Source organism: Trichechus manatus, unplaced genomic scaffold, assembly GCF_000243295.1.
Source record: "Trichechus manatus latirostris isolate Lorelei unplaced genomic scaffold, TriManLat1.0 scaffold00076, whole genome shotgun sequence".
In the NCBI taxonomy this organism is placed as follows: domain Eukaryota; kingdom Metazoa; phylum Chordata; class Mammalia; order Sirenia; family Trichechidae; genus Trichechus; species Trichechus manatus.
This window is the reverse complement of record NW_004444012.1, coordinates 4,684,826-4,697,646: the sequence shown is the minus strand read 5'-3', so window position 1 is coordinate 4,697,646 and position 12,821 is coordinate 4,684,826. Positions and strand designations below refer to the sequence as shown.

The 12,821-nt window shown below is 39.6% G+C and overlaps 1 protein-coding gene across 5 annotated transcripts in view; it reads right to left on the bottom strand.

Annotated features, from left to right (window-relative positions):
* The window catches only part of CDIN1 (CDAN1 interacting nuclease 1), a 288,449-nt gene that overhangs the window by 60,533 nt on the left and 215,095 nt on the right, over positions 1-12,821 (bottom strand). Inside the window, exon 11 of one of the 5 annotated variants that reach the window (XM_023735113.1) lies at positions 10,937-11,003. The exons of the other annotated variants lie outside the window; for them this stretch is intronic. Coding sequence (XP_023590881.1) covers positions 10,994-11,003 — 10 coding nt within the window. The 3' untranslated portion in view covers positions 10,937-10,993. Of the gene's footprint in view, positions 1-10,936; positions 11,004-12,821 lie in introns of those variants that run through there. 5 annotated transcript variants of the gene reach the window in all.

The window sequence follows — 12,821 nt, the reverse complement described above, 5'->3', positions numbered from 1 at the left end:
AGACCTTTATTTATTTATTTATTTTAGTGTCCTAGGACAAAAATATAAAAAACAAAAATGTAGGTTTTGACATTTTCCATTAGGAAAACGTCAAACGCTTTCTCTTGTTCTACTTACCTTTTTTTTTTTTTTTTTAACCTGTAAGTCCTCCACCCAACTAGCCCCATCAGCTCCAACTACCGGTCTCCGTGGCTTTTCCTGATCGGTTTAATGGTGTTTTTCTCCATTTCTGGAGTCCTTGGTGGTGTCAACGGTTAATATGCTCGGCTGTTAACCAAAAGGTTGGAGGTTTGAATCTACCCAGAGGCACCTCCGAAGAAAGGCCTGGTGATCTCCTTCAGAAAAATCAGTCATTGAAAACCCTGTGGAGCACAATTCTACTCAGATACACGTGGGATCGCCATGAGTTGGAGCAGACTCGGTGGCAACTGGTCTTTTGGGGCCTCCCTTCTCACCAACTCAGTTGTAAGCTTGGGCCTCCTTTAGAGTATAGCTGGGTTAGTCTTAAAGAGTTTTGGAGCTGGTGATTCAGAAAATTAAACTAGGAAAAGAGTTTTGAATTGGCCAAACAGCTACCTGTCCTTACTTAGAACGAGGACGGCCAGATCAGAATCTGCCTCTGTCTCCTGCACACTGAATTCAAGCCACTGCTTCTCTGCTCTCACTGTCCCCTGCACATCCACCCACCACAGCAGCTGCCCCACACCCCAAACCCACCCCTCAAACCCCACAGACTGCGAGCGTCTCCAGGGAAGGGACTCACATTCATCCCCGGATACCTGGTACGTAAACCAAAAAAAAAAAACCCAAACCTGTTGCCGTAGAATGGATTCCGACTCATAGCGACCCTACAGGACAGAGGAGAACTGCCCCATAGAGTTTCCATGGAGCGGATGCTGGATTCGAACTGCCGACCTTTTGGTTAGCAGTCGTGGCTCTTAAACCACTGCGACTGGTACATAGTAAGTGCTAACTAATGGTTTTGTAGAAAAATAAACACAGAAATCCTAGCTCTGACACTAATGAATTAATCTTGGACAAGTCCCTTTATCTTTCTGAGCCTCTGCTTTCCTAGCCATTAAAATGCTTTCCAGTTTCATCGAGGAATGACTAGGCTCAAATACAATAAAGAACGTGGAAGTGTGGCAGAAATGCAGTAGATTACTACAGCTGTTGTCAACAATTACCATTTGCATTCATATACTAAAATTGCACTGCTGAATGGGAGGAACAAGGGGTGTTCCTGAAGGTCTCCACAGTTTTTACCATAAGGAACTTACACAAATCCACAGTTTTCTAAGAATTTTAAGATGGCAGTTCACACCCATATAGTTTTTTTTGCGTTTTTGTTTTTAATCCTCTCCGCCATGTCCAAATCACATAAATCCTTTCTAAGCTCTGGGTCCTGCTCAGGAAGGAGTGAAGTGCCGAGGTGCTTGGGTCCGGGAGTTGTTCTGCACGTGTGCTTTCATGGTGACAACACAGAGCTTCTTCAGAAGGCAGACTGCTCTCCTGCTGAAGTGACCAAAATGTCAGCTGGGGCCTAACCGAAGCCATGCTCCCTCTCTCGTACCAATGCCCCTTACTTTTCAAACCCCCAACTCCCACACATGGCTCTGCCCTCCCTTTGCTCAGTCACTTGGTGACCTAAGTAGGAGAGAATTCCAATAAAGTGTCATCACGTGTATACATAAGCCACCTCCCTAGGTTCGTTTGGGAGCGACAAAGCTGGACCTGGAGCCCTGGTGGCGCAGCGGTTAAGAGCTCAGCTGCTATCCAAAAGGTCGGCAGTTTGAATCCACCAGGAGCTCCTTGGAAACCCTATGGGGTAGTTCTACTCTGTCCCATAGGGTTGCTATGAGTCAGAATCAACTCAGCGGCTATGGGTTTTAAGCTGGATCTAACAAAAATACACAGATCTACTCAAAAAAATTTTTTTTAAAAAACAAGAACCACTGTTCAAGTATGAATGTAACAGCTTCCTCATCCCTAACACATTTAAACCCTAGTAACGTAGAGCTAGCCAAGCTCAGACTAAATGGTGCCAGAGACTTCATGAGACAGCATTTCTCTAGGGTAGAATGAATCAGTTCCATAGATAGCTGAATTATTTGAGATCAGTTCCACAGACAGCTGAATTATTTGAGAATCTATATAAGTGACTGAAACTTTGGAAATGCTGGCTAGCTTTACTGCTACGTGAACATGTCTCCGACTTCCTGAGAAAGGCACTGCAGGTGACTTCAGTGGAGGGGATGCTTTCTCAGTCCGGAGAGCAGCGCCAACACATCGCTTGTTTTCCGTCATCTGATTTGTCTTAATCACAAACTAAAAATTCATTTATAATGCCGTATACAAATACCATGTTTACATCAGTGTCGTGCTGCTTGCTTGCAAACGTATACATCAAAATTAAGAACAGAACTCCAAGTTAATGGCCAAAGACAGCCAGTAACAAAACCACTAAATTCCAGTTGTCAAACATCATTTAATATGTATATTTCAGGGTTTTTTTTTTTTTAAACAGTAATTATTAAAACTAAAGCGATATGAGTGAGTGTTTATGATTTCCTATTGAAAAGTCCTCCTTTGAAGGCATTCATTTCAGGTTGAAGAAAATCATGTGGCCATCCCTATGAGATGGCCTAGTGACTCTATATCCTCTTGTCAAATCTCAGCCGTCTTATTTGTAGTGATCCATGCTGGAGAAGGTTGGAGGTTAAAGTTGATACGAGGGGCAACAGGAAAACCAACTAACTCCTTTCAGGAGATTACAACCTTTAACATATTTGGGTCTGTCGGCAGTTTCTGCAAACTTTATGAGTCTGCTGTTGTTTTTTTACAAACTGATCGTCAGATCGGAGATCAGATGGATCCAGTCAATGCCCTTGTGCTCTGAAAGAATCCCAAATGGGCCAGGTACCCCAGTTTATTGCTGTTGGAATTGTTTTCTCGTAGTTTAAATCTAAAGTTAAAACAAAACAAAACAAAAACCAAGCTTATTTTCCAAGTATCTGAGATCTTGGAAAAGTGAAATTAGTAAACCCAACTCACTATACGGCTCTGAAAACAGGGAGGCGGCCCTTAGTTGTAAGAGAAAAAATAATAATAATAAATAATAAAGAAAGAAAGGCCGCCTCTGGAGGCAAACTTCATTTGGGTTGCTGGACAAAGAGATACTTTATTAATGCTCTGGTTTCTCTCCTCCAAGAAGTGTTCCGACTCGCGGCAAACTCACACTGAACAGAGGGGGACTAGGGAATCAGGGACCTAGCAGAGCATTGTAACGAAGTCACAAATTAAGACCCAGGAATGACTGCGAAAACACCTCACTGTAATACCTGTTTTCCTTGACTAGGCATGCGCTGACTTACTTAGACGCAGTAGTAAGCCTTCCTAGTTTCTTTCTGGAGTCCCTCGGGTTGGCCAAGCAGTTAGGTGCTCAGCTATTAACTGAATGGTTCACGGTTCAAATACACCCAGAGGAGCCTCAGAAGAAAGGCCTGGTGATCTACTTCCAAAAGATCATAGCCATTAAAAACCCTATGGAGCACAGTTCTACTCTTGACACACATTGGGTCACCATGAGTTGGAACAGTTTTTTTTTTAAGTTACCTTTTATCAGATGTTTATTATGTGCAAGGCACTGTACTTACCTGATCTCATTCACTCCTCATAAGAACACAAACTGTGTTCATTTGACAGAGGAAGAAAAAAAGATCAGAGAATTTAAGTGATTTGCCCAAGGTCACACTGACCGTAAGGGGCCAAGTGGGAATCAAACCTAGGTCTCTCAGACCTGTGCCCTTTCTTCCTGACTAACCTGCCCCTCGGGTTGTAACTACTGATCTAATTAACTTCTAGATTATCCCCCTTAATGGTTAAATTTTTTCCCACAGTTATTAGCTGATTTTAATGCACAGCATAGGATTATATATGAGCAAAGGAACAAGACTCAGCATGAAACATCCTCAGGTCTTGCACTAGGTTTTAGCATATGGCTGAAGCTAGGGTCTAACAGTATTATTGGCTGCTGCTAATAACTAAGAATTAAATATTATCAGGAGCCCTGGTGGCTCAGTGGTTAAGAGCTTGGCTGCTAATCAAAAGATAGGCAGTTCGAACCCACCAGCTGCTCCTTGTAAACCCTATAGGGCAGTTCTACTCTGTCCTGTAGGGTTGTTATGAGTTGGAATCAACTCGATGGTAACAGGTTTGTTTGTTTTAATAACTAAGAAAACTATTTTGGTATTTAAAGAATTCTCTGTGTCAAGGTGGAGATAGCAGTTGTATAATGCTGAACACTTATGAAATTAAAACAATTGCTACCATAAATGTTATCTCAGTTCCCTTCTGTTTTTAAATGTTTTACCCAACTCTCAGAAGATAGATAATTCAATGCTTGAGTGGCTTAATCTCATTGGGCCTCAGTTTCCTCTCTCATAAAATGAGGTCAGATCAACATGAGGTCTTGGCTAACTGTAAAAAAGCTGTAAGTCTGATTTTCTTAACCCTCTGCTTAACTCTAATGATCGAGTTCGTCAAGCTTTTCAAAGAAGTAGAGACACTTAATCTTTAGAAATGAAAGCTAGAAGAAAAACACAACTTTCGAGAAAAGTTCATTTGTAAAAAAGAGGTCCAAGTGCATGAAAACTCCAGCCAAACTAAGCTTTGTATCGACTGCCTGCTTCTTTGTGAACCCTTGTAACTGCACACAAATATGCTTTATAAATAAATTTACTGAAGAACGACCGGAAAGGCAGACTATGTTCTCACCCAAAAATGTTTGTCACACGTGTTATGGGAACCATCAGCTTTTATTTAGAGAGATAATATAACAAACATTTTCAAAACATTGCCACTCGTTTGAGATGAGAAAACTCACTTCATGGTTGAAACACTTAAAAAAAATCCACTAGCTGCTAAGAATCTGCCTATAATTTGCAAATGTTTTTGTTATTTAAAAATATGTCCCATGAAGATTCCTAGAAGAAAATGTTTCCAACTTTTAGCCATGCCCTGTTTTCCTTGACCCACAAAGTATATAATTATGTATGTAAACGTATATGTATACACATATATAAATATCTAGATGTGCGCCTGTGTGTGTATATATATATATGCAGATAACATATATTTTTTAAAAAATTTCTTTGTTTCTATTTGACATAAATAAAGCATTAAGGGAAAGAACACAGGGCACCAGAAATTGGAAGTCCTAGGTTCATCTTCTAGCGCAAGTAAGTTAAACACTAAAGAAAGGTTTTTATAGGCAAATGGTTCAAATGAGTTTAACTACTACTATTATAAACATCCTAGTTTACAACTCAAATTCAAACTCAACAGAAGGGAACAGGATGACACGCGTCCTTAATATTACATACATGGCTTCTTTTCATAAACACTTCCACTACACTCCTTTTTCTTCCTTCTCCATTCCTCACTGGAACTACGGCACTTGATTTCTTTCCTACATTTCTACTCAACAAACAAACACAGAAACAAATTCCCACAAACTAAACCCCTCTAATGTGTCTCCCACACTGAGGTTTTAAGACATGTCTAATTATTAAATCGAATCATGAAGCTACCTGCTCAAAAACACCTATCTGTACTGCCCCTAAGGTAAAGTTCAAAGTATATGGCATTATATGAGGCTTTTCTTACTGAAAGCTCCCATACTTTCAGACTCATGTGGCTCTGCACATGTTATTCCTTTGGCCTGAAACATGCTTCCCTGCTCATCCATCGCTCAGCTCTAAGCTGCTTACTCTGAGCACTTACTAACCCCAGAACTTTTCACGCTGTAATTGTTCGTTTACTTGCCAAGACTACTGGTTACTGGTCTGCATCCTCCTCCATCAGACTCAGCTCATAGACAGCAGAAACTTCATTTTGGGGAATCTCTGTATTTACTGCCTGGCTCATGCTCGGCTCTAAGTAAATTTTGCTAAATGACTACCTGAGTGATAGAATAAAATGAGTGGAGGGCTAAGGATCTATATTTAAAGATCCTTGTAGTCTAGTGGAGTCCTGGTGGCATAGTGGTTAAGTGCTACGGCTGCTAACCAAAAAGTTTGGCAGTTCAAATCTACCAGCCGCTCCTTGGAAACCTTACGGGGCAGTTCTACACTATCCTATAGGGTCACTATGAGTTGGAATTGACTCAACGGCAATGTTGAGTTTGGTTTTTTTGGTTTAGTCTAGCAGGAACTTGATTGTGAGATGAGCAGATCTCATGCCTCTTATTTTAATTCCCAAATATTTATGTGCACTTTAGAATACATGATCTTGATTTTTAGATAAGCTTTTGATAGGTGAAGACCATAATCTTTAGTACCATCTGTTCACTGGACTGATGAGGGGTTGGGTGGGGGATGGTGGAGAAAAACTCAAGAAATGATTTTAATTATTTTAGAGAAAGTGCTATTATAAAACAACAACAAATTATCACACAGTATAACTGCAACTCTTCCAAGTTCCTACTGGGAAATTACATTTCCCTTAATTTAAACACACACAGTAATCTTTAGTCTAATCTTTAGCTAGTAGCAAGCACAAGAATACAAGGGATTTAAATACATTTGTTCCAAAGACTTAAGAGATACGCTAAAAATCAACTTAAAGGATCCATCCTAAGAGCGCAAAATCTGGGGAGGATTTGCCCAACTATGGCGCAATTATGAACAGGATGTCTGCACACATTTCGGTGTCCTATGACTTGATAGTTTTTTAAGAAGTAGCCTTTTAAAATGAATAGATTTAATTGATACGAATTAATTCTACATTTAACACTTACATTGACTGAGGGTATGTGAAAATGATACATTCATAAAAATTACTGATAGACACATATAATCTGCATCAATAATAGAATAACAATGTAGACGAGAAAGCAAACTGGTTAGCAGTTGTTTTGAAAGTCCCACAGATTCACTGGGAGCTTAGCTCTCTCTCCAGTGGCTTAAGTGTATTTTTAGAAAGAAATGGCTGTTTAATAACCATGAGGCCAGAATTAGATTATTCAGATTTTAATGCATACCAAAGTTGAACAAATTGTTAAATAAGTTAAAAAAAAAAAGATATAATGAGCTGATTTTGGCCAGTATCGTATCTTTATAAGTTGAGTACTTATCATGGAGTGATTATTTAACGGGAAACAATGACAATTTACTTATCTTTTACAGGGTCCTAGCCCCAGGCTGATAACAAAGAAAGTTCAACTTACAGTAAGTATTTTAGTGGTGAAAGTGAATCACGGCGTTTACAAATGCTTGGGAAACTGCAATCTTTTTTCCTTTTTAGTTTTTTTAAATAATCCATCAGAAATCTCTGATGTTTAAATTGCATGTATGTGCTGGCTGGGTGGTCATTAAGAGCCACTGATCATAATCTGGTCATATGTACACACACACATATATCCTGAAGCATGCAGACAATAGGAACACAACCACTTATTCACCCTTTCTGCTTACTGGCTAACCTATGCACACAAAAGCTATGGGAAATAATGATACTACAGGTGCTCAGCTGCTTTCGGGTGTAACAGGAAGCTAGACATTACAGCATTCAGGTCAATGGCCACACACCAGAAAAATAAGAAGCCACAGGGATATCCCGCAGACAAGCTTTTCAATGCTTCAAATTACACAGGGGCTAAACAGAGCCGTGGAGTCCCTGGGTGGTTAACATGCTCAGCTGCTAACCGAAAGGTTGGAAGTTCAAGTCCACCCAGAGGAGCCTTGGAAGAAAGGCCTGGCAATCTACTTGGGGAAAACCAGCCATTGAAAACCCTATGGAGCGCAGACAGTTCTCTTCCGGCACACAGGGAGTCTCCATGAGTCGGAACTGACTTGCTGACAACTGGTTTAAGTTTAAACAGAGCTGTGCACAAAACAGTAGTACTCTTTAAGGCCATTTTCCAAGTTATAGTCTAAGTTTGACATGAAGAGGGATCCAACTCAAACATTTATGAAGATTTACTTTATCAGAGGTGGTCAGAAAGACTTTCTTTGGTCACTTTATCTTGATTTGAAACAATGTATTTATTTATTTACTCATTTATTTTCTTGTCTTTCCCATCATAATATACGCTCTCTAAGGAGGGGTCTTGTTCATTGTTACAATCCAGGTGTCCAGAAGGGTGAACATAATAGGTGCTCAATATCTATCTGTTGACTGAGTGAAAATATTACCCTTACTACCCTTGCTGTCAGGGAGCTCACATTAATCTGGTACATCAAACGGGGCAAAGAAGGAGTTCTAACTCAACCAGACCATCCTGGCCTACTCAGAAGGAGATTTAGACACCTGAATAGGGTTAGAGAGAGATATTCAAACCCAATAATCCTCTGGTGTCTTAACCAAACAAGGAAAGAATGCTTAGTGGGGCTGGTTAACATTTGTTCCCCTATGGGGAAACCAGGATAACCAAGGGCCTGCGGGTAGACCAGCAGGTCTGGGAGAGGTACTCAACAGCCAGCTACTGTCTACACTGAAGCAGATGTTGCCAGGAAAAGCCTGCAGAGAAGGTGGTCTTCTTTGTTAGATCCCCTCATTGCAGAATTCCTTCTTCACAAACATCACAGCAGTGTGACAAAGACTTTGATTTTCCCCATTAGATGGAATGATCGAAAAATACATTTGCAGAGTTCCCACTGTCAAGCACCTGATGAGGAATTTCACGAAGACCCGGTAAAGTTCAGGGAAATGGACAGAAAACCAAACTTTAAAGAAGCTCTTTTCTTTTTTAAATCTAAGTTGGTAAAAATGAAAAAAAAAAAAAAAAAAAAAACGTCTTTTGAGATTTCTTTGGTGTGAAAAGTGGAATGTTTGAGGCGGTGGTTTATATTCTGCTCATGGCCCTCCTCTCTGGCAATACTGTGGAAACCAACCAAACCTGTTTTGCAATATAAAGATTTTTAGGCAAATCTCTCTACAGTGTGTTTTAACGCAGTACTTTATAAAAGAGATAAGCACCACAGGAAATTTCTCAATGGAAAAATCAAGTTAAATTCCTGCCCTTAGGAACTCAACCTTCTAACAGGTAAGAGGAGAATTTCTGACTCGCTTGGCCGCTGGATTTCTCTTCTGCCTTGGGAGACTGAGGGCGCATCTAATGCTGGCTCATCACCAGGCCTCAGTCACCAGGGCGGCAGGGACACAGCGGCATGCACTGATGGGAAGGTGGAAAGGTCAGGGATGAGCTCTGGGTGCTGGGTTTGATTTGATTAAAAGATAAATTGCACAGTTAGGACTTGTTACTGAAAAGGAACTTTGCAGAATACAGAATATTTTTAGGTGTTTAATCCAGGTAGCCGTCCATGACTGCTTTAAACACATCACCTCTACAACCTTACCAAGATAATTTCTGAATTCTCCTGTTTTTAACCTGCTTCCTCTTTGTCAACTCTCCTCGTCCGCCCAGCCATTATTGTTTAATAATTAATAATAATTGCTAACATGTATAGAGTGATTACTGTGTGCTAGGCATTGCTCTGACTACTTCACACATACAAGCCCATTTAATTCTGACAGCGTACCTGTGAAGTGGATACTATATTACCCCCATTTTAGAGATGAGGAAATTGAGGCACAGAGAAGTTAAGGGGCTAGCCAAAGGTTTCACAGCTAAGTGGCAGAGCCAGGATCAACCCAGGCTGGGATTCAACCCGGGGGAAGCTGTAGAGTCTACGGTCTTCTTAACCCCGTCACTCTACTGCCTCTTGTATCTTCAGTGAATTTGCAACAGTCCCCTAACTCAGTGCTTTTTCTTTCTAATGTGTTCTCCATGTTGCTGCCCAAATGGTCTTTTTAAAATAAAAATATGATCATGTTATTCTCCTGATCAGAATATTTTAAAGACCCCCCAACGCCTACGTGATTTCTCCAAATTTCCTTCATGATCTGGCTCTTCTTACTTCTCCAATCTCATCTTCTCTATTTCCTGACACACAATTTATACTTCAGAAATACCGAAGTATTTGCAATTCCCTGGTGGCGCAGTGGTTAAGAGCTACAGTGTGCTATGGCTGCTAACCGAAAGGAAACCCTATGGAGCAGTTCTACTCTGTCTTACAGGGTAGCTACAGGGTAGCTAGGAGTCGGAGTTGACTGGACGACAATGAGTTTGGTTTCTGGTTTCAAACACATCATGTGTTTTAATGTGTCTCTGTCTTTGTCACATATAACTTGGTCTGCCTTTTGACCAACTACCTAGGAAACTTCTTCTTCTTCTTGTTTTTTTTTCTGACAATCAAACTCAAGCGTCTTCCTGAGTCACTCTGGCTTGAGCATTCCAAGTCTGGGTATCCTACGCCAACCGCTACCGTACGTATCACAGTGAAATTCTTTGTTTACATTATTTTTTCTTTTATTAGACTATAAGCTCACTGAGGTCAGGGATCACGTTTACTTTTGGCCTTTAGTGCTTACCCAAATACCTAGCACACCAAACCCAATGCTATTAGGTCGATTCTGACTCATAGTGACCCTGTAGGACAGAGCAGAACTGCCCCATAGGGTTTTCAAGGCTGTAAATCTTTATGCAAGCAGTCTGCCACATTCTTCTCTGTGGAGCGGCTGGTGAGTTCAAACCACAGACCTTTTGGTTAGCAGCTCAGCGCCTGACCACCACGCTACCAGGGCTCCTAACTCAGCACACAGCATGTGCTAAATGAATGAGCGTGTGAATGAGCGAATTATAGCTACCTGCTGTAGTTTTGAAAGAAACTGGTCTGCATTTGAAAATACTTTATCCTATACAGGTAAATGAGTAATAAGAAGGACCCCAAAGGAGGTCTCAATTCAACCACATTTGGATTTCAGAAATCGAAGAAGGTGTGAAGAAAGTTTTGAGAGAGCAGTAAATAAAGCTGATTTGAAAAAAGTTTACATAATCAATGTTGGAAATCAAGATTCTGTTTTATATTTACCTTCTTTCTTTGTGGGTCATTAAGACCTAAGAAGTGCTGATTTTCTGTTTTTCTATATATTAAGATAAACTGAAAACAAGATAAAACAATCAACAGGAAAGTATAAAAAATAAATCGTTTTGCATAAAGTTAGAAATCCTAAGAACTTTTATGCATTAAAACATGTTTTGATGTTAACAGTAAGCTTTTGTCTCATTTCACCTCATTTTTCAGTTAATACTACATTTTATATGTTTACTAAGCACATTTTAGCTTCCAACTGTTCTTATCTAGTTGAGTCGTTCATGGGTACAATGTAGAAAACACACTTAAAGACTTTTGAACTTATGGTAAAAAAAAAAGTTTTAGTCTGTGATAGCAGTGTGCTTTGCCTAATAAATTTCCATATTTGATTTAAACAGGTTTTGATTGTTTTTAAATTTTTGGTGAAAATATACACAAACATACTCCCATTCAACAATTTTTACACATACATCTCACTGTGTCACTGTTCTCACTATGTCTGCCATATTGTTTCACCACCGTTAACTTAGATTCTCTGCCCCTTAAAGTTCTCATCTGCGCTTTAGAGTTACTGCTGTCGTTTTGATCTCATATGGGCAATTTTTTAAAAGGGTGCAACGTTCAAGGCAAGTATTATTTCCTGAGCTAAACTGCTGTTTAGTTTAAAGATAACTTCACAGGATAGCTTGGTTCGAGGTTTAAAAGTTATTTCCAGGCAATAGATTTGGGGTTTCCTCCAGTCTCAATGTATCCAGTAAGTCTGCTTTGCAATAAGAATTTGAAGTTCTGTTCCACAGTTTTCCTCCTTTGGATCAAGATCCATCTAGCAGGTTTTGAGTGCAATATTGCCCCAAAAGGTCACAAAATCTCCACAGCTAAACAATGGGATTGTAAGTTATTTTAAAGTTGAATTTAGGTCATGGTTTACACATTTGGTAGTAACTGAGTTAGATGTGGAAATGCTGACATTCCAATGTACTCCTTGATTACTATAAACCTTAATTACTTTGGAGAATGAGTGCCACGGTGATTAAATCTGCCTTTTACTCTGCACCCTCTCTAGCAATTTGTTGACATGACAAGGGTTTACACTGGTGCTCCTGACTGGTGCTTTCTGTTTCTTCCCTTATAGAATGTGGGCCAATGGTCCAGCCAAATGACCCCCAATTTCAACTCTTTCTTTCCCCAGTGTCTTTCATTCAAATGCTATTTTCTGTAGGCATCTGTATAAGTTATATAATATATTCTTTGGATACTTGGTTCTACCTGTCTTTTCCTTCACCAATCACAAAAGTACACAATTTTTGCACATAAAATTATAAACTATAAAATTTTATAGTTAAAATTCTGCATCAGTTTTTTAGGTATTCCCAAGCCAAACGTAGACAATCCTTATTTTTCTCCAAAACGTTCCTTTTGAGAGAGTATCATTTTATGTTTCAGTATTGGTACTTTGGAAACTGACACATGCTTCGCAGATATTAAATTATCATTCTAATTATTTGAGGAAGGGTAATGAAGAGAATTTGTCTTTAATGTTTTTCAGGACTGAAGAATTTACACCTAGTTTGAAATATTCTGGTCTCAAAAACATCGAAGGTGAAAGGTGTTTTGTCTTCCTAAGGGTCTCATGTATACAGCAAGAGGAGTGGATTAGAGGTCATCTCAAGATGCGTCTCCATCTCTTTCTCATGCCGCTACACCAATTCCTCCTAGGGTGGAGGTCACACACTGGAGTGACCCTGGAATATATTTCATTTTACCTCCAGTGTTTTTTTTTTTTTTTTTTAATTTTAATTTTTTATTGTACTTTAGGTGAAGGTTTACAAAACAAATATTTTCTCATTAAACAGTACACATATTGTTTTATGACATTGGTTAATA